This window comes from Pongo pygmaeus, chromosome 10 (genome assembly GCF_028885625.2).
Source record: "Pongo pygmaeus isolate AG05252 chromosome 10, NHGRI_mPonPyg2-v2.0_pri, whole genome shotgun sequence".
In the NCBI taxonomy this organism is placed as follows: Eukaryota; Metazoa; Chordata; class Mammalia; order Primates; family Hominidae; genus Pongo; species Pongo pygmaeus.
In genome coordinates, this window is record NC_072383.2 from 105,330,081 (window position 1) to 105,352,013 (window position 21,933).

Below are 21,933 nucleotides of genomic sequence, written 5' to 3' on the forward strand. Positions count from 1 at the left end.
ATTATTGGCCCATTTTTATTCTAAATTAATCTATTCATCTTTATCTGAGTTTCACCAACTAATAGTAAAGATTTCTGAAACCCTCAGTCCATTAAATCCTTTTGAGAAACACTAATGTTGGAGAGAAAACTATGTCACTTCTACATGTGGGCTTATTTCAATCAGAAAAACAAGCCACTTTTAAAATGTTGCTATTGGTTAAGATCTTTAATTATAGGTCTTGTTCTTAGAAACGTAAAATTTTAGCTCTTACTGTGTACCATCATTTCATTTAATAAAACAACATTGTCATAGAAGGTGTATTATCCCCGTTTTATAGGTAATGAAACTAAAGCTCAGAGAAACCTAATAACTTGTCCAGATCTCACAAATAATAAATAGCAGTCATATCCAACTTATATTCTCTATTATACCTTGTAGCTTCTTACTAAAACATATGATAATACTGTATGTGGCATGTGTGGTATAGTTATAATGATAAGTAACATTTATTGACTAATTCTAGTGTAACACATGCACATCATCTCATTTAATTCCCTCAACAACCCTATGAAGTAGGTACTTTTATTTCTTTCCTTCCTTCCTTCCTTCCTTCTGTCCGTCCTTACTTCCTTTCTTTCTTTTTCTTTTTCTTTTTTTTGCGACAGAGTCTTGCTCTGTCACCCAGGCTGGAGTGCAATGGTGTGATCTCTGTTCACTGCGTTCTCCGCCTCCTGGGCCCAAGCGATTCTCCTGCCCCAGCCTCATGAGTGGCTGGGATTACAGGTGCCCACTACTGCGCCCATCTAATTTTTGTATTTTTAGTAGAGACGGGGTTTCACCATGTTGGCCAGGCTGGTCTCGGAACTTCTGACCTCAGGTGATCCGCCCGCCTTGGCCTCCCAAAGTGCTGGGCGTGAGCCACCATGCCCAGCCTGAAGTAGGTACTATTATACCAGTTTTATAGGTAAGGAAATAAAGAAATTGGTCAACTTAAAGTCATACAGCTAAAGTAAGTGGCAGCTGGGAATCAAATCCAGAGCTTTAATAACCTTTTAAATGGTTGGAAATAATATTCTGTAGCACACAGTGCTTTGAAGATGTCATACCTAGTATGTATGTTTGTAAATATTCAACATATTTGACAGCATCTTTGTGCCTGTGGAAGAAGAGAAATATGTTAAACAGACCCTGCCCCTGCCAAAGCTGATAAAAGAGAGAACTCTCCATAAATATAATTCAAGGTCAGAGGTGTTAAGTGCTATAAAAGTGCTAGAGATTAAGTATTCTGGATTTAGAGGTGGAAGGGATTACTTCCTGCTGGGGGATGGTGAAAAAGATAGTGTTTGATTTGAAGGGAGGAGTGATTTAAGAAGATCAGGGGTTGGGAAGACATTTTGAATCCAGGAAGTAACATGAGAAAAGGCACAGAAGTTTGGACAGGCATTAGAGAGTAGATTATTGTGCCTAGATCAAGGATATTGTGACAATAAGTAGTTGAATGTGAGTTTTAGAAAGGTGAGTTATGGGGGATCGGGCCCCTTCCTAGTTAATGTGTTTGGATGTGTTTTATTTCAGGTATCTACTATGGGACAGTTAAAGAGAAATGTCTACCAGGCAGCAACACTTTCTTTTTGCTGCCAACTTTAGGAAGCAAGTCACCTATCTCAGAAGTAAAAGATACCACCATCAACCAAGTTATACAAGTTAGAAATCTATGAGGTTCCTTGCCTCCTCTTTCTTCTTCATTCTTGACCAATCATGCCACCAATCATTCAATCAATTCTGCACCCATAAAATCTTTCCTCTGCTGGGCGCCATGGCTCACTGCTGTAATCCCAACACTTTGGGAGGTGAGAAGATCACTTGAGTTCGGGAGATCAAGGCTGCAGTAAGTCATAATGGCACCACTGCACTCCAGCCTAGGTGACAGAGTGAGACCCTGTCTCAAAAAACAACAACAACAAAAAAAACCTCTGTAATTTTCCCAGTTTCATTACCACTGCCTTAATTCAGACCTCCATCATCTCTCACTAGGATTACTGCAACAACCACTTAACTGCCCTGCTTCTGGTCCTGCTCCCCTTTTCTTATTCATTTTCCACATTAACATCAGAGTAATATTTCCAAAATGCAAATGTAATGTCATTATCCTGCTTAATACTCTGCAGTAAGTTCCCCATTTCCCTCTGGATTAATTCCAGACTCTTCATTCTTCTCATATAAACATGGACTAGTATATTTTCTCTTTAAAAAAGAAAGAACAGCCTTTCTTGATCTTACATTCCCTCTTATTGCCAGCCCATTTCTCTGTTTGTCTTACAGCAACATCTTGAAAGGTATCTACTTCTCTCTCTCTTTCACCTCCCAGTTACTCTTCAGAAACTGTTTTTTTGTGTTTGGTTTTTTTCTTTTCTTTTTGAGATGGAGTTTTTCTCTTGTTGCCCAGGCTGGAGTGCAATGGCACCATCTCGGCTCACGGCAAACTCCACCTCCCGGGTTCAAGCGATTCTTCTGCCTCAGACTCCCGAGTAACTAGGATTACGGGCATGTGCCACTGCGCCCAGCTAATTTTTTGTATTTTTAGGAGAGACAGGGTTTTTCCATGTTGGCCAGGCTGGCCTCGAACTCCCGACCTCAGGTGATCCACCCACCTCGGCCTCCCAAAGTGCTGGGATTACAGGCATGAGCCACTGCGCCTGTCCCCAGAAACTGTTTTTATCAAGGCCATTTGTGATCTAGCATTGCCAGGTCTTTATGCTATTTGATCTTTCATATGCATTTCAAACAGCTGACCATTCCCTACATAAAATATTTTCTGCCATCTTGTGTTCCAGAACACCACACTGCTAAATTTCCTCTTGCTAATACCTCTTTACTTCCTTTATCAGTTTTTCTTCCCCACAGCCACTGAGTGGTGGCATCTTTCATGGCTTTTAGTCTCCCTTTTGTCTACATATTTTTCTCTAGGCAATCTCATCTACTTTTGTAACTTAAAAATGCCCTTATTGCCGATCGCTCATGCCTGTAATCCCAGCACTTTGGGAGGCTGAGGTGGGTGGATCACGAGGTCAGGAGTTGGAGACCAGCCTGACCAACCTGGTGAAACCCCATCTCTACTAAAAATACAAAAATTAGCGAGGCCTGGTGGTGCATGCCTGTAATCCCAGCTACTCGGGAGGCTGAGACAGGGGAATTGCTTGAACCCAGGAGGCGGAGGTTGCACGAGCCGAGATCACGCCATTGCACTCCATCCTAGGCAAGAGTGAGCCTCCATCTCAAAAATAAATAAATAAATAAAAGAATGCCCTTATTCATATAGAAAGCATAGATAACCCTGATGGCTGCTTAGAGCTCCAGCCACATACATTCAGCTTCCTATTTGACATCTCTAGTTATCACAAACTTAACGTGACCTTACAGAATTTTCCCCCAAACCTGTTCTTTCCCCAGTCATCCCCTTCTCAATAAATGGTACTATGTTGGCTTAAGCCAGAAACTTCCCTCTCCCCCACAAATAGTAAGTCCTGTCAATTTTCCCTCTAAAATACATACCAAATCTGTTCACTTGTCTCCCTCTCCACTGCTACCACTCTAGTTGAAACTATGTTTGTTCCAGTCCAGCCCATTTTGATTGTATGGTACAGATTCTGTGTGGTACATCGATGGGATACCATATTTCAAAGCTGTATTATATTTAGGTTAAAGCTAAGTTGTTTTAACAAAGGGACCTCAAGATAGAAGTGGTTTACAAATATGGGTGTTTATTACCTTTTCAAGTAATAGTTCTGAGATAATCATTCAGGCAGTGAATGGCTCTGCTTTATGAATTTATTCAGGGGCCTGTTTCCTTTCAAGTTGTCAGGTCATGCTTCACCATCTGAGCATTGTCTTAACCTAGGCTGGACTGCCACTTTTAGGTTTTAGGCTATAGAAGGGGATAAGACAGTGGAGAAGTCATACCCACTGTCTTAAAGAGCCAGACCTGGAAATGGCATAGATCATGTCTATACACTTTCATTCTACTGGCAAGAGCTCCATCATATAGCAGTGAAGAACAACTGGGGAATATGGTGTAGCTAGGTAGCCATGGGCCTTGCCACAGTTGTTACTGCATGAGAAAAGGACAATGGGTTTTGGTGGACAACTATCAGTTTCCATCACAGTGCCTAACAATTAAACTGTTAGATAAGCCTAGAGTCAGCCCTCTGTATCCATATATTCAACCAACAGAATTCAAAAATATTTAGGGGAGGCTGGGCGCTGTAGCTCACGCCTGTAATCCCAGCACTTTGGGAGGCCAAGGCAGGCGGATCACCTGAGGTCAGGAGTTCAAGACCAGCCTGGCCAACATGGTTAAACCCCATCTCTACTAAAATACAAAAATTAGTGGGGTGTGGTGGCACGTGTCTGTAATCCCAGCTACTCAGGAGGCTGGGGCAGGAGAATCGCTTGAACCTGGGAGGTGGAAGTTGCAGTGAGCTGAGATCGCACCACTGTACTCCAGCCTGGGCAACAGAGCAAGACTCTGTCTCAAAAAAAAAAAAAAAAATTTAGGGGAAAAAACCCCCCAAAACAATGATATAACAGTAAAAAATACAAATAAAAAATACAGTATAACAATTTACATAGCATTTATGTTGTATTGGGTATTATAAGTAGTCTAGAGGTGATTTAAAGTATATGGGAGGTTGTGCAAAGGTTATATGCAAGTGCTATACACTTTATATTAGGGACTTGAGCATCTGTAGATTTCAGTATCTATGGAGGTCCTGGAACTAGCCTTCTGAGGACACAGGGACAACTGTATTTATGAAACTTTATATTATTTATTTATTACTCTGGTATCTCAGTTTTGCTACCTTATATAGTTGAAGAAAACTTATAAAGGATAAGAAATGTGGTCTAGAACAGTGCTTCTCAAATTATTTGAGATGAAGGATCAAGGTCTTGTCTTGTTTGTTTTTCCCTAATTTGCAGTAGGCCAATACTTTTCTAAAATATAATAAAAATTAATCACTAAAAGAAATAATCATCAAATTACTATGAAAGTTTCTAAATGCATACTCTTCTTTTATGCCTGTCTCACCTTATGTACCTGTCAACATGATCTAGCAACAAGGAGCTGGTGAACTGGCACTAATCAATAGACGATTCTTCTAAGTAGTATTTGCCTCAGAAGTGTTTTCTAACAACCTATTTTGGATTCCCAGAATCTAGTAGGTGAACTGTGGTATCAATCTTTTAAACAAAGACATTTTCTTTATGTATAAAACTTTTAATTTTTTAATAGTTTTAGAAATCACCTCTTAAGATAGTATATAAATCTTGATAGATCATTTGAATGCTCACATATGCTTCATAGCATGCTATTTTGTTTCATAGCTAAAGCCAAAGATGGTCTTTGTTTTATTGATTCAGAGTGAAAAAAAAGCCTACTATTCTGGAGCTCAAAGAAGGTTGCCTTAGAGGGCATTTAGTTTTAATGCATGGTGTGGAGGGAAAAAAAGGCCTAATAAAGTGACATGCTCAAAATCACAACAAATTGGAGACAGCTATGGTGTGATCATAATTTACAGTGGAAATTACATTGGAATCAGATGATCCAGATTGAGTCCTGATCTTTTATTTCTTAGCCAAGTGGCTCCAGGCAATCATTTAACGTTTTAAGAATTGTGTGGTGGGGCCTGGCATGGTAGCTCAGGCCTATAATCCCAGCACTTTGGGAGGCCGAGGTGGGAGGATCACCTGAGGTCAGGAGCTCGAGACCAGCCTGGCCAACATGGCGAAACCCCATCTCTACTGAAAATACGAAAATTAGCGGGCGTGGTGGTGTGTGTCTATAATCCCAGCTACTCAGGAGGCTGAGACAGGAGAATTGCTTGAACTCGGGAGGCGGAGGTTGCAGTGAGCCGAGATTGTGCCACTGCACTTCAGCCTGAGAGACAGAGAAGGCTCTGTCTCAAAAAAAAAAAAAAAAAAAAAAAAAAGAATTGTGCAGTAGGTGTTCAGTAAGCATTTCTTAGATTGAGAAACATAAAAGTTTTTTGTAAACTGTAAAGCACATAAGCAAAATATATTACAGGTTACACATCCCAAATCCCCAAACCTGAAATCTCCAAAATTTGAAACTAAAAAAAAAAATTTATGGATACGTAATAATTCTACATATTTATGGGGTACATGTGATACTTTGACACAAGTGTACACAATGTATAATGATCAAGTCAGGGTAATTGGGGTATCCATCCTCTCAAACTTTTAACATTTCTTTGTGTTAGGAACATTCCAATTCTGTTCTTCTAGTTCTTTTGAAATATACAATAAATTATTGGTAACTGTAATTGACCTATTGGGCTACTGAACACTAGATCTTATTCCTTCTAGTGGTATTTTTGTACCCATTAACCAACCCCTCCATATCCACCTCAAAGCCACTTCTACTACCACTTCTTAGGAAGAAATAAAACATATTTCTTATTTATTATTTATTTCTTAGGAAGAAATAAAACATAATAATAGTCACCATTAAAGAGTGCTTATTATGTCCCAGCGCCATTTTATAACATCCCTGTGAGATATGGATGTTATTTCCTTTTTCTTTTTTGATCCTCCCACCTCAGCCTCCCAAAGTGCTAGGATTATAGGCATGAGCGACCACGCCCAGCCTCCCATTTTTTAAAAATGGGAAACTGAGGCTAAGAAGTGTCTAAATCATACAGCTGGTAAAAAAAAAAAAAAAAAAAAAAAAGTCACACAGTGGCAAACCCAGGTATTAAACTCAGGTCTTTGATTTAAAAGCCACTACAATACGTTTTCTTCTCTTGTAAAAAAGATGTCCCTTCCGCCCACAGAGAGCTTTTAGTAGTTGAGGCAAACTCATAAAAAGAAAACTGACAGGACGGATGTGCTAAGCACCAAATGATTGCTACAGATTTGTGGTTTAGGTATCCCTTAGAAAAGAAGAATGTTGAGGGCTGAAGTGGTTAGGGAAAATTTTATGTTGAAAATGTGTTTTAAGCTTAGCCTTCGAGAATTGCTAAAACTTAAATAGAAAAGGAAAAGGACTGATGTGTAGAGGGAGGCTGTAAAAAAGCAAAAAAGCTCAATATGAGATAATTTGGAAAGAAATACAGCTAAAGAGGAAAATTTGATAAGAATAGTATGAAAGAAGACTGAGAGCAGGTTAGCAGATCTTAAGTGCCAAACTGAGGACTTTGACATTTTACCTTATAATAATGTATAACAGATAACCTGTACTGAACATTTATCACTTGCCAGGCACTGCCCTATGTGTTTGTACATGCACGATCTCATTTAATTCTTGCAGTAAATGAGGTCCAGAGACAAGTAACTTGCCAAGGCCACAGTTGTTCAGAAGAAGAGCCAAGATTTGCATACAAACAATTTAAATTCAGAATTTCTACTCTTAATTACCACACTGATTTGGTTTTAGAGTCTATGGTGGGTTGAACAAATTTCAAGCCCAGGATCACTGACGTTAAACAAGTAATATGCCTCACACCTTTGGCAGTTTTTAACATTTTAGTTAAGAAAGGTAATGTGACAATAGAAACTGACATCTCATTCCTGTCCCTGCCACCCTTACACATCTTTAGCACATGGCAGTGAAGGAGAAGTCAAGGTAATGTGCTAATGGCTTTCAAATCTGCCTGTTTTTCTGTGTTCGTCTGGTCAGGTATTCTCAGTTAACCCTCGACCCTAACGTCCAAATTATGTCACTCTGTTGTTAATCATAGTTCAGTGATTCTCACATTGTTTATTCTGGACCAGCAGTAGCATCCACTAGGAATTTGTTAAAAGTCTGTTTATTCTGGACCAGCAGTAGCATCAACTAGGAATTTGTTAAAAGTCCCATTTCTGGACCCTCATCCCAGACCTACTGAATCAGAAACTCTAGGGATGAGGTGCAACAGTCTGTTTTTTAAAAGTCCTTTAGGTGATTATGATGCATGATGAAGTTTGAGAACCACCTTTAGAGTCCTCTCTAGGATTTCAGTTTGGGAGCAAACTACTAAAAAGTTTTTGGCAATCCTTGATGGGTAGATGTGGTGGCAGGGCATACCATGCTGAAGGAACAGTGGAGGAAGGACTCAGGATGTATCATGGTCAGGGACTGGGGGTCAATTTGGAACACCTGAAGAAGAAACTGTGTGTTTGCATTGTGTGTATCAGACAACAGTAGGAAAGGGGAAATTGGGCCCATTTCAACAGCATTCTGTGGGCAGCAGGGAGGTATGAAAGGTGTTTGAGGAGAGCAGAGCATGTTTTAGGAAGAGTAAAATCAACTTAAATAGTTATAGCACAGAAAAGTACTGACAGGGCAAAATAAAGGGGAAATACAAGAGCACCTTTGAAACATGGAAGCAGTACACAAACTCAACAGATAGAAGAGCTATAAAGAATGCTGCCTTTTCAACCACTTTTATTTGTTTCTGATAATATTCTTTAAATAGGAATTATTGTATTGAGTAAAGCATTAAATATGTCGATTAAATATCACTTATTGTTTTTTACGTGTTTTTGGTTCTAAAAATTGTAATTTAAAAAAAGAGCATCATTGTCCAAAAGTGGTATTAATTTTCAAGAGATATTGCAAAAAGCTGTGCAACAGTCACCGTGTGAGGTAGGTCTGTAGTGAGAAATGGTATGTTCAAGAACAACTATGATTAAAAACTGCAAAAAAATCTTGTCTTTGCTTGCCGGATGATCTTCTACAAGCTTTTAGATGAAGCAGTTTTTAACTATAAATTTTGTAGGCACCTTTAATCTCTTTCATGTCTCAGAGTTTCTCAGTCCATTTGGTTTATGTATAGCCCTGGCTGTTCCAATTTGTCTTCAGGCTCTGCTCTTTTTCTTTCTTGAGTCTGAGATTATTAGGAAGAAAGGTACCATATTGCCCATAGGTTTTTTTTTTTAATAATTTTATTGTTGCTATTGTTTTTGGTTTAGAATGGAAGAAAGATATTTGTGTGCTTTTAGATATGTAGAACTCCAAATTCACATATATATTTTATAATACCTTATTACATGTTTCTCAACTTAAGGAGGAAGGTAGATATTTCCTTCTTGAATAAAATAGTGTGGAAACAAAGGTGATCTGACTCCACCCCTAGGAATATACCACATGTGAAGTAGTATGTAGAATGTATTTTTTTGTCTTGAATGTGAAAGATCTAAATATGGAGAAAATTTTCCCTGTTCTGTATACTTTTAATAATGGGCACATTATACTTTCCACTATCCCCAAACTACATTCAAAAAAAGTGCTTTGACAATGATACTAAAATATTAAGAGAAAGTCTTTTCTAAATATCAGGTATGTCAGGGATAGAACTGACAATGTTATGAAATTTTTTTTTGGCTTATCAGATAAAGTTCTTTTCCACATCTATTTAGAGAACATAATACAGTCATCCCTCTGTATCGTGCAGTCTGCATCTATGAATTTAATCAATTGTAAGTTGAAAATACTCAAGGAAAAAAAAGGATAGTTGTGTAGAACATGTACAAACTTTTCTGTCATTATTCCTTAAATAATACAACGATTTACATAGCATTTACATTGTATTAGATATTATAAATAATCTAGTGATGACTTAAAGTATACAGTAAGAAGTGCATAGGTTATATGCAAATACCATGCCTTTTTTTTTTTTTTTTTTTTGAGACAGAGTCTCGCTCTGTTGCCAGGCTGGAGTGCAGTGGCACGATCTTGGCTCACTGCAACCTCCGACTCCCTGGTTCAAGTGATTCTCCTGCCTCAGCCTCCCAAGTAGCTGAGATTACAGGCATGTGCCACTATGCCCAGCTAATTTTTTGTATTTTTAGTAGAGACGGTGTTCCACCATGTTAGCCAGGATGGTCTTGATCTCCTGACCTCATGATCCACCTTCCTCAGCCTCTTGAAGTGCTGGGATTACAGGCGTGAGCCACCGCGCCCAGCCTTCTATACCATTTTATATAAGAGACTTGAGTATCTGTGGATTTTATTATCTGCAGACGGTTCTGGAATCAATACCACACAGATACCAAGGGATGACTACATTTAAAATAGGCATTTTTGTAGCTGATGACTATGTGCACATAGCCTAGGTTTCCTGACAAGATCATAATGGGACCCACAGGCAGCCTCTTTTTATTGAAGAATTAAGTCTGATGATAGATTAATAGAAATTTTGTAAAATCTTATATTGGTAATAGTAGTTGTTGTTTTTATAAGATGTAAGGGAGTACAGAAATGTTCAGTGATAGAGTAGTTATACCTGCTTGCCTCACATATAAGGGTAAGCTTGAGAGACCCAGACCTGCAGTTTGTAGAGAAGAAAGCTGACATTGAATTTTGAGGGAATGGTCAGTGATCCTTAAATTTGGCAATGGTATAAAAAAATCCTTTTTAGGAAATATAAGATATTTGGGTTCATTCTAGAATTGTTTTTGAGATACTGATAGCAAGGTTTGGAACCAGAACTACTACATATATTTGTACAGTCTGTGCCCTACGGCAAGATAACAAAAGAAAGCTAAAATTCTGTCCACAGTCTGAGCTTTCCAAGCTATGTGTGCTTTTTAATTTGCCCACCCAGTGGGAACTTCTTTCTGTAGTTTGTATACCAGGAGGGGTCACCTTTTTGCAATTGGCTCAAGGCATAATATATGCTAATTCAACTCTATTTGGAACCTAACACTTGAATAATTTTTTATCAGTTTGTCAGCAAAAGTTCTTCTCTGGGGTTGTTTGATGATTAAATATTATTAGATCTTAGCTAAAGGGGGTTCTAGGGTTTCTGAAACACGGGACTGCTGCTGAAGAACTATAAATTCAGAAGCAATAGCACAACTAAAACTCAGCAGAAATGCATACTTCTTTAAGTCTTTTTGCAAGAGCCTGTACTCTGGACAAATATGAACCAATTCTTAAGACGTTAATCTTTATTTCTGGGAAGGGAACAGCTATGATTCAAACTGATTGTCTTCCGTCCTGATGGTGACCTTATATTTCAGTTTCTAACATTCCGTGATTTAAAAAATAATAAAAACCTTTTCTCTCTGGATTTTTAGCTGTTGTTAAATACATTGGCAGAGAAACATTCTGTGTTAAGTCATTTGAGCCAAATAATGATTTTTGCATACTCGTTCTTGTTTTTCAGAAACTCTGTGAAGGCATATTTAAAGTCCTTATAAAGGACATCCCAACAACATGTCAAGTGTCCTGCCTGGAAGTACTCCGCATTCTCTCCAGAGACAAAAAGGTTTTAGTTCCTGTAACAACTAAGGAAAATATGCAGATACTGCTGCGACTAGCCAAGCTAAATGAGTTAGATGATTCTTTGGAGAAAGTATCAGAGTTCCCAGTTATTGTGGAGTCATTAAAATGTCTGTGTAATATAGTGTTCAACAGTCAGATGGCACAGCAGCTCAGCCTGGAACTTAATCTTGCTGCAAAGCTCTGTAACCTCCTGAGAAAGTGCAAGGACCGGAAATTTATCAATGACATTAAGTGCTTTGACTTGCGCTTGCTCTTCCTTCTGTCACTTTTGCACACCGACATCAGGTCACAATTGCGCTATGAGCTCCAGGGACTACCGCTGCTAACCCAGATCTTGGAAAGTGCCTTTAGCATCAAGTGGACCGATGAGTATGAATCGGCCATAGACCATAATGGACCTCCTCTCTCACCTCAGGAGACGGACTGTGCCATTGAGGCCCTCAAAGCTCTCTTCAATGTGACGGTAGACAGTTGGAAGGTGCATAAAGAGGTAAGGTAGAGAAGGCTATTTTTGTCTACCTGGAATTTAATTGGTCTGGGACATCCCTAGAGTTTCCTGCAAGAGAAGAATACAAGTTGGGAAATGGAAAAAGTTCCCACTTCTCCCATTAAGCAATTGTGTTACCCAGGATATACTTCTTAACCATTGTAAGTCTTATTCTTTCCATTTGTGTGATAACACCTATCAGAATAGGTGTAAAAATAGACTGCTATTTTGTAAGATGCCAAATATAGTTTTCTGAGTTGCATTATTCTCTCTTTTTAAGAGTGCCTCTTTCAGGAATAAGGTTTAAATTATAAGATTTGAGGGGAAACAAAACAATGTGGTTGATAAAGCTATAGGCATTTTCAGTGGCTGCCGTCTTAAAGAAAAGTTAAGACAGATCAAGCCAATTGAAGTTGATCAATCAGAATTATTGTCTGCTCAGGAGAGTAGAAGATGCTCTGTGTGTGCCTATCGTCCCGGTCTCTGGGAGGTTTCTCTGTAGTGTTAGATAACTATCAGAGGTATAGGACCACAACTAGATATCTGTGCTCATATATAAGTTCTAGAAAACAAGCTGATTATACCAGAGTGTGGGAAAGGTTATTTTAAACCACTTGACTTATTTCTAAACAAAGATCTTTCTTCACTGTGGCTTGGACCCTTCAGCAACCCAAAGTGAGGCAGATTTGATAGTTTACATTTGAGTACCCACAAGAACAATATGCTAAATAGGAAACTTAGTTTAAGGAAGTCAACAAATTAAGTGAACTAGACATAAGCTTTTTTCCCTCCTTCTAGAAGCATAACATGTCACATTTATTCTCTTTTTAGCTTTAAATAACTTGAAATTCACCCCCTGCTGTAAAAAGAAAGAGATTTTGGTTCCAGAGCAAATTGTCTTTTTTGACAATTGACTTTAAGATTTAGGCTAACATTTGAAACACTTCTCACCCATGAGTAAAGATCTGTTTTTGCCAGCAGCCTACTTTAAAGGGATTATCTCAGTGCATTGTTATAGTGGGAATATGCAGACATCTGAGCTTTAAAGCGCAAATAGGTCTGTATTTTGAAACGAAATATTTGAATATCAGTCCTAACAGCTGTTCTAGATGACTGTAGTATGGTCAGTTTTTCCTGGGACTTGGCAAGAAAAGATGTGGAAAGCCCACATGCTCCATTTATGCATTGAAACCAAATATTTGGAAGTATTTAAAATGTTATGTTTCTATGCTTGGTACCTTCTATGGTTATTTTTCTTACGCTGTTTGTTTTGGGGTTTTTAAGTTCTCCATTTGAGACCTTAAATTCCGGAGACTGTTGGTTTGCCATTGTTAGAGCCCCCTGTTATTTAAATTATACCCAAAATAGTAGCTCACACTGTTCAGATTCCTGACAAAAAAGGGTTTAAAATTCAGTGGCTACACAACAGTATATGTATGAGATGGTTGATAGGTAATAAATATCAGTATATTGAGATTATCCCTCATTAGTATACTTAAGTTATAAGTAATATTGGAGCTAGAAGAAGCTTTAGAAAATGTTGAAGTAGCAGATACTCATTCTGTATTATAGAATATTTATTCTTCGAAAGATACATGAAAAGGATCAGTAATCCTGGAGCAGGTATCTCTGACCTAGTACCTGTTGTGAGTCAGTTGATATAGCCATTATAAAATATGCACATTTAATGTGACTCTGGGCTATTATTGAAGTGCTCAGAAATTTAAATACTATTGAAAATAAGATTCTTGCCAACCCAGTTAGATAAGAAAGTCTTCATGAGTTTCCAAAGTCAACTTTTAGCAAACATTTAGTCATTCGTTCATCCAATCAGTCTGTCAGTCAGTGAATATTTATGGTCAATTGCTAGACATAATGCCGAGCATTATGTAATATTTTGGCAAATAATAGGCATTGTCTTTGCCTTCATGAAACTTCAGTTTTTTTAGGTGAGATAGGTAATAAATCAGTAAACAAATATATAATTCAAACTCCGTTAAGTGCTAGGAGAGAAAGAGCGCACTGATTGAGAATACTTAGTAAGAGAAATTTTCTGAAGGTCTCTCCTGAGATCTGGAAACAGAATGATTCAGCCATTTGAAAAACTGGGGGATAAAAAATTGGGGGATGAACATTTTGTGGAAGTTAAACAGTGTATGAAAGACAGAGACCAAAACATAGAGTACTTTCTAGTGAGGGACCCACAACATAGCATAATGAAAATCTCTCGGCCAGGCGCGGTGGCTCACGCCTGTAATCCCAGCACTTTGGGAGGCCGAGGTGGGCAGATCACGAGGTCAGGAGATCGAGACCATCCTGGCTAACACGGTGAAACGCCGTCTCTACTAAAAAAAAAAAAAAAAAAAATACAAAAAATTAGCTAGGCGCGGTCATGGGTGCCTTGTAGTCCCAGCTATTTGGGAGGCTGAGGCAGGAGAATGGCGTGAACCCGGGAGGCGGAGCTTGCAGTGAGCAGAGATCATGCCACTGCACTCCAGCCTGGGCGACAGAGCGAAACTCTGTCTCAAAAAAAAAAAAAAATCTCTCACCAGAGTGCAAAGAAACTTGCTACTAAGAGCCCATTTACCTGGATTTTAATATCTGCTTGATTGTCAGACAAAAGACACAAAAGACAGTTTACTTCAATTGGGCAAGCCCATAAAGAATTGCCAGAATTTTAAAACAGTGACTGAAATAAAAGGATATGGAAAACTTTTTGTACAGAAGAATCCAACTTTTAAAATAAACATTATTTTCCTTTTTACGAAAATAATATATGCTCATTGTATAATATCGAGGAAAAAGGCATATAAGCAATAAGAAAATACAAATTACCTGTAAACTCACCACTCAAAAGATAGACACTTTTTTTTTTCTTTTTTTTTTTGAGACAGAGTCTTGCTGTGTCGCCCAGGCTGGAATGCAGTGGTGCAATCTTAGCTCACTGCAACCTCTGGCTCCCGGGTTCAAGCAATTCTCCTGCCTCAGCCTCTGGAGTAGCTGGGATTACAGGCGTGCGCCACCATGCCTGGCTAATTTTGTATTTTTAGTAGAGACGGGGTTTTACCATGTTGGCCAGGCTGGTCTTGAACTCCTGACCTCATGATCCACCCCCCTCGGCCTCCCAAAGTGCTAGGATTACAGGCATGAGCCACCACACCCGGCCTCTTTTTTTTAACTAAAGAAACAGGGTCTTGTCTGTTGCCTAGGCTGGAATGCAGTGGTGTGATCATAGCTCACTGCAGCTTCAAACTCTTGGGCTCAAGCTGTCCTCCCGAGTAGCTGGGACTACAAGTGCAGGCCACCACACTCGGCTAATTGTTTTTTATTCTTTTAAGACATGGGTCTTTCTATGTTGTTCAGGCTGGTCTTGAACTTGTAGCCTCAAGCAATCTTCCTACCTCAGCCTCCCAAGTAGTTGAGATTACAGATGTAAGCTACTGCACCAAGCACTATTTGCCTTTTGGTGTATATCTTTCTTTTTTTTGAGATGGAGTTTCCCTCTTGTTGCTCAGGCTGGAGTGCAATGGCGCAATCTTGGCTCACTGCAACTTCTGCCTCCCGGGTTCAAGTGATTTTCCTGCCTCAGCCTCCAGAGTAGCTGGGATTACAGGCATGTGCCACCACCCCTGGCTAATTTTATATTTTTAGTAGAGATGGGGTTTCTCCATGTTGGTCAGGCTGGTCTCAAACTCCCGACCTCAGTGATCCGCCCGCCTTGGCCTCCCAAAGTGCTGCGATTACAAGTGTCAGCCACTGTGCCTGGCTGGAGTATATCTTTCTATTCTTCATTGTATATCTTTATATTCTTCATTGTATAATATATAAACGAATATATATATACATTTTTACAAAAATGCAGTCATTTAATAATCTTAGTCTTTTTTCTTCACAATAAAAGTTCATAAAGAGTAGGTTTTCAACATGTGTTTCTTTAAGCCACAAGGTTCCTAGCAGTGGCCTCTGGGAGTAATTGGACAGTGTTCCAAGTTCCTCCCTCTCACTTTAAATAAAGAGCACCAATTGTTCTTGCTATTGCTATTGCTTTTCTTTAAATATAGGTTGTAATTAAGATTTAACTTGGGGGATAAAAAGGGTTCTTCAACCCAAAATAAATTTTTGATGACCACCTTCTAACTTCTTGTGAAATAATACATACTTATAAGTATAAAGAGACCTATGAAAATAAAGAATATGGCTGGGTGCAGTGGTGGCTCACGCCTGTAATCCTAGCACTTTGGGAGGCTGAGGCAGGAGCATGGCTTGAGCCCAGGAGTTTGAGACCAGCCTGGGCAACATAGTGAGACCTGATCTCTACAAAAAATAAAAAAAGATAAAAATTATCCAGGCATTGTGGCATGAGCCTATAGTCCTAGCTACTTGGGAGGCTGAGGTGGGAGGATCACCTGAGCCCAGAAGGTTAAGGCTGCATGGTTGTGCCACTGCATTCCCACCTGGGTAACAGCGTCTCAGGAAAAAAAAAAAAAAGAGAAGGAGGAATACTCATAAGTATATAAGTATATATAAAATATATAAAATACTTATATATTTTATACTTAGAGTATTCCTTCATAAGGAAAGATGTATCAACCTTCAACAAATCTCCCTTTTGAAGACACTTAGATTGTTTGCAGTTGCTTGCTGTTTTAAATTCTAATGATTTTTCTTATAAAGTCTTCGTAGATACATTCCTGAAATTGGTGGGCCAGAGGGTTTCAAAGTTTCAAGGTGTTTTTATATATGTTGCCAAATTTACCTTCAGAAAAATATTGTTGGTTTATACCTTTTCAAGCCCTGGGCATTTCACTTTTTAAAATCTTTGCCTGTTTCACAGCTTTACAATTACAGAAAATGCAAACATTTGGTTTTAAACTGTTTTAGTTATTTTTATGACCACTTTCATTTACAGTTCACCAAAAATAGAAAATTAATGACTAGGTTTTTCTTGAGGTTTAGCAAATTAGTGCAGTTTGTTCAATTTAGATTCGTGCCTCAGTGTTAAATTCGTGCCTGCCTGCTGATGCCATCAGCAGATTAATTTGGAGTTTGCTTTCCATTCAGTGGGAAATGTAGCTAGCCTTATTTCCACATGTGGAATCAGCCTCTGTCTCCCTTTCCTAAAGGTAGTGTGTTTTAAAAAGCCAATTGATTTCTTTAGCAGGATATAAAGTCAGTTTTAGAAAAGTTAATTGAAATGGTCTTGTCTTTGTCTTCCTCCTGCTTTAACACTTTTCTAAATATCTCTGTTGATGGAAGAGAGCATGTTATTCTAGGGACTGTAAGAGATCCCTAGAATGAAGACCACATTCCCTTCTCCCGTGCTTCCAAGGTATCATTGAAACGTAATAAGAAAGTACAGACCAGCAGACATGTTGGAAACAGACAACCCAGTGCACACAGAGAAGTACAAGTATCTGAGTAGTCAAAGGATACCATTTAAATGAGATAAAACAGTGAGTGTCCATAGAAGTTAATTAGGAATGTCACAAAAGAGGTTAGTTCCGTGATTATTTTAGAGACTTTGAAGGAAATATGCAGTAGTGGAATCTGTAATTAAGATGTGAAAGTTATATAAAGAGATCCCAAAGAATTTCCTGAGTTTTTTTTTCCATTTTAATGTTACCTCATTTTGATTTTCACTATCACAACCAAGCCTGCTTGCTGTCTTTCTCTTCCTTTGCCCTTCATCCTTATGGACTTCTTTTCTCTCTCAGCCTTTGAAGGTGGTATCATTTCAGGAGGAGAGAATATTGATGCACTGAAAATATCAAAATTAAATCAGGAAACAATTAATTAACAGTTGTATAAGCTGTTTGTATAATGCTTTGTAAAAAGCAGTTGCATTTCTTTGCTGGCATCTTTGTGAGACAGGAAAGAGCATTAACCCAATTTGACAAGTGAGGACAGTGAAGATCAGAGAGTTTAAATTACCTAGGGAAAGTCACACAGTAGAATAACCAACAGTAGAAAATAGTGTCTACTTTAAGCTTTGTTAAGACTTCTTCAGTGATAGCACTCATCCAACAGATATTTATGGAGACATAGACTAATGGAATAGAATAAATAGAGTTGATACAGTCAACTGACTTACAGGTAACATTGAAGTGCAGTAGTGAAAGAATGGGCTTTTTAATAAATAGGGCTTTATCAATTGTATGGCCATGTGGAAAAAAATGAATTTGAATCCCTATCTTATACCATACACAAAAAATTAATTTGAGATGGATGAGACCTAAATATACAAGGTAAATAATAAAGCTCATTGAAGAGTATCTTCATGACTTTCTCTCATGCAAGTCAAACATTTCTTATATGAGCAAAGATTTCTAAAACAGGACAATATAAGGATAAAATCATTAATTAAAGAAATGACAAATCGATTTTCATTAAAGTGAATTCATCAAAAGAAGCAAAAAGACAAGACACCAGGAGGAGAAGATATGTGCAATGACTCTCTTCAGAATACGTTAAAAAGTCCTACAAACCCATAAAAATAAAAATCAGACACCCCAATAGAAAAATAAGCAAAGGGCATTCAGGTGCGGTGGCTCACGCCTGTAATCCCAGCACTTTGGGAGGCTGAGGCAGGAGAATGGCGTGAATCCGGGAGGCGGCGCTTGCAGTGAGCCAAGATTGTGCCACTGCACCCCAGCCTGGGTGACAGACCGAGACTCCATCTCAAAAAAAAAAAAAAAGAAAAGAAAAGCAAAGGGCTTGAACAGGAACTTCACAAAAGAGATATCCAAAGAGTAATAAACATATGAAAAGGTGTTCAACTTTATTAGTCATCATAAACATGTATACTACAATCAAGAAATCACTACACATCCACGAGAATGACTAAAATTAAAAAGGCTGACTCTGACAAGTATTGGTGCCCCTGTAGAGCAACTGGTGGGGTATAAATTGGTATAAGTACTTTGAAACACTGTTGAGCAGTACCTGGTAAAGCTTGACATATGGGTATAACCTGTGACTCAGCATCTCCTCTCTAGGGTGTATACCTGTAGATATCAAATGACATGTAAAAATTGTGTTCACATCAGCACTTTCCAAGATAGCCCCAAGCTGGAAACAATCCAAGTGTCAATCAGGAGAACAGCAGATAAGTAAACTGGCATATTCATACATTGGAATACTATATAGCAGTGCTTTCTTAACCTATCTGTAGGTGAGGGACCAGATTTTTTTCCCTAAAAATCTGTCAGGATGAAACTCTTGTGTAATACAATATTACACACAACGCCAAACTGCTCAAAAGTTTCTAAATGTTCACACATACCTTCTGTACTCATGGTGTTGCAGGCCAGTGATGAACAGGGTGGGGACCAGCAGTGGTACACAAACATACTTCAAATAGCACTGCTCTCAAACGATGACAAAGAACAGACTGCAACTACACAGAGTAATGTGAATGAATCTCACAAGCCAACACAAGAGTCTGTATTTTATGATTCCATACGTATAAAGTTCAGTAGCTACCAAAATACTAACCTGTGACATGAACAAGTTAGAATTACCCTTGAGGAGCAGAAGATGGTCATTTGTAGGGGGTATGGAAAGAATTCTGGGATTCTTAATCTTGGCATTGCATGATTTTTATATTGGTTATATGGGTGTGCTCATTTTGTCAAAATTTAGTTGTATGCTTATGATTTGTGCACTTTTCTGTATGTACATTATACTTAACATTTACATTAAAATTTATCGATGACCTATTAAACACATACCCTCTTTCCTCATTAAGGTAATAGATTAGTGGAGGAAACAGAGTATATGCAAGTAAACAAATGTGAAATTACAAATTATGATTTCATGAGAGAAAAAAGAGTCTTCTCGGAGAAGATACTTTAGCTGAGACCTGGAGTATGCAAAGGAACCAGCGATGCAAAGAGCAGAGGCAAACAATCCAGGGATTTTGGTAGTTGTTTTGAGTAGAGAAATGGAGCTAATTTAGTGGGTTTAGAGTAAAAGAGGACATTGTAGACACAGGGTACAACTTGGGAGTTGATGTTATCAAAACTGGAAAAGGTAAAAAGTAGAATTTTGGTTTGCAGCTGCAAATAATGGAAAGACCGAATGGATAGATTTCCAAAAGCCTGTCAACATCAGCATGAAAAGAGAAAGATTTTTATATCTAAAATAAAGGAAAATATAATTTAAAGGGAAGTGTATTCCCTAGTTAATTTTTAAAACCAAAGGAAATAAGATCTTATCAAGAGTTCAGTAATGAATGCGTTTCACATTGGTATTTAACATATGAGAGAATTTTTTTTTTCTTTGAGATGGAGTTTAGCTCTTGTAGCCCAGGCTGGAGTGCAATGGCATGATCTCGGCTCACTGCAACCTCTGCCTCCCGGGTTCAAGCAATTCTCCTGCCTCAGCCTCCCGAGTAGCTGGGATTACAGGCTTGCACCACAATGCCCGGCTAATTTTTGTATTTTTAGTAGATACGGGGTTTCACCATGTTGGCCAGGCTAGCCTCTTAACTCTTGACCTCAGGCGATCCACCCGCCTCGGCCTCCCAAAGTGCTGGGATTGCAGGCGTGAGCCACCGCGCCCGACTCATATGAGAGAATTTTTATTCAGGCGTTTGAGATGGATAGTGAATGGGACAACATTCATTCCAACCCTTCCAGTCTTAGTGTCTCTGTCATTCCAGTAGTGCTCTTTGTTTTTCCCCTTTCCCCCTATAATGATTTATCATTTGTTTCAGCTCTGTCAGTCTTGCCTTTTGTTCCCTTCCTCTGTTATCCTTCCCCCAACCTTCAAATGTTTTATTGAAAGTATTAAAGCACTTTTATGCATATCATTTTCTTTAATCCTTTGTAACCCTGACAGAACCCTCCAGTATTTGGAGTTTCATGTGGGGAAACTGAGGCTCAGAGAAACTATATGACTTGTCTAAAGTGCCAATCTAGAGTCCTGACCCCAAGTGCAGTGCCTTTATTTCAGTTAGGTCACTGAGGCCTCCTTCTCATCCAGCTCTATACATGATGATGTTATATTTAAAATGTTATTGTCCACATTATGAGTTGCGAAAGTGTGCCCTAATTGCTTGCTAGATTTTAGGAGAGACATCTTCCTAGAAGGGTTATGTGAGTTCTATATATGAATATAGGATATATGTGTATAATTTATGAAAATATATCACTTCACATGGATTTGAAATCAATGATATATTAAGAAGTTTTGGCCGGGCGCAGTGGCTGGCACCTGTGATTCCAGCACATTGGGAGGTCAAGGTGATCAGGAGTTCAAGACCAGCCTGACCAACATGGTGAAACCCTGTCTCTACTAAAAATACAAAAAGAAAAAAAAATTAGCCGGATGTGGTGGTGGGCACCTGTAATCCCAGTTATTTGGGAGGCTGAGGCAGGAGAGTCACTTGAACCTGGAAGGCGGAGGTTGTGGTGAGCCGAGATCACACCATTGTACTCCAGCCTGGGCGAAAAGAGCAAAACTCCATCTCAAAAAAAAAAAAAGAAGTTTTATAATTTTTTAGTAGTTTTTGAGGTAGTTGGAGTCTTCCTGAAATATGGCATATCCAGGCTCTCTATCACAGTTGTCTCTAATTTCATGTGTCTTCTTAATTATTTAAAATCTGGAAGAAGAAAGATATGACTTTGATGCAGATAATTAAAGCAGGTGTAATGGCCCAAGATCTCACTAAAAATGAAGAAAACCAAATGATTATTCAGGGCTTAGTTTATTTCCTACTGTTTGCCTTCTTGCGTCTAACTCCCTGTGTCTCTTTAATACCACTGCCAATGAGTAAACATTGGAGATCACTTGTTTTTCATTACTTGCTGGTAGTTCTGGGGGAATTAGGATATTAAGATTGATTAAAATGAAGTTCGTGGATTTATTGCTTTGAAAGTTAAGAGGTGAGACATTTTTATTAAGGATGTACAACCAGTCTCTGAAATAACCTGGTAACATCACATCTGTTGAAACTTTTATAATGGTTAGTAAACTGGAACAGTGCACCATAGAACAAACGAATTTAGGCTTTTTGGAAATGAAAAAAAGTCTCTAGTGGAATTGAATCTTAAGAAGGTAAACGAGAGTGGCTAGGTCAGCATTTCTGGAAGTGGTTATGGTTGTTCATATGAGATAGTGACTATTAGTATTGCCTCAGGAATTCTTCCTAGGATATTCTGCCGTCTAAAATGTA

The 21,933-nt window shown here is 38.5% G+C and overlaps 1 protein-coding gene across 10 annotated transcripts in view; it reads left to right on the forward strand.

Moving 5' to 3' along the window:
- The window catches only part of RIC8B (RIC8 guanine nucleotide exchange factor B), a 116,412-nt gene that overhangs the window by 33,025 nt on the left and 61,454 nt on the right, over positions 1–21,933 (forward strand). For all 10 annotated transcript variants that reach the window (XR_008493035.2, XR_010122695.1, XM_054445066.2 and 7 more), the window contains one exon: positions 11,151–11,759. Coding sequence is in view for 8 of the 10 variants with exons in the window: in XM_054445066.2 (XP_054301041.1) it covers positions 11,151–11,759 (609 nt within the window). In the remaining 2 variants the exon portion in view is untranslated. The remainder of the gene's footprint in view (positions 1–11,150; positions 11,760–21,933) is intronic.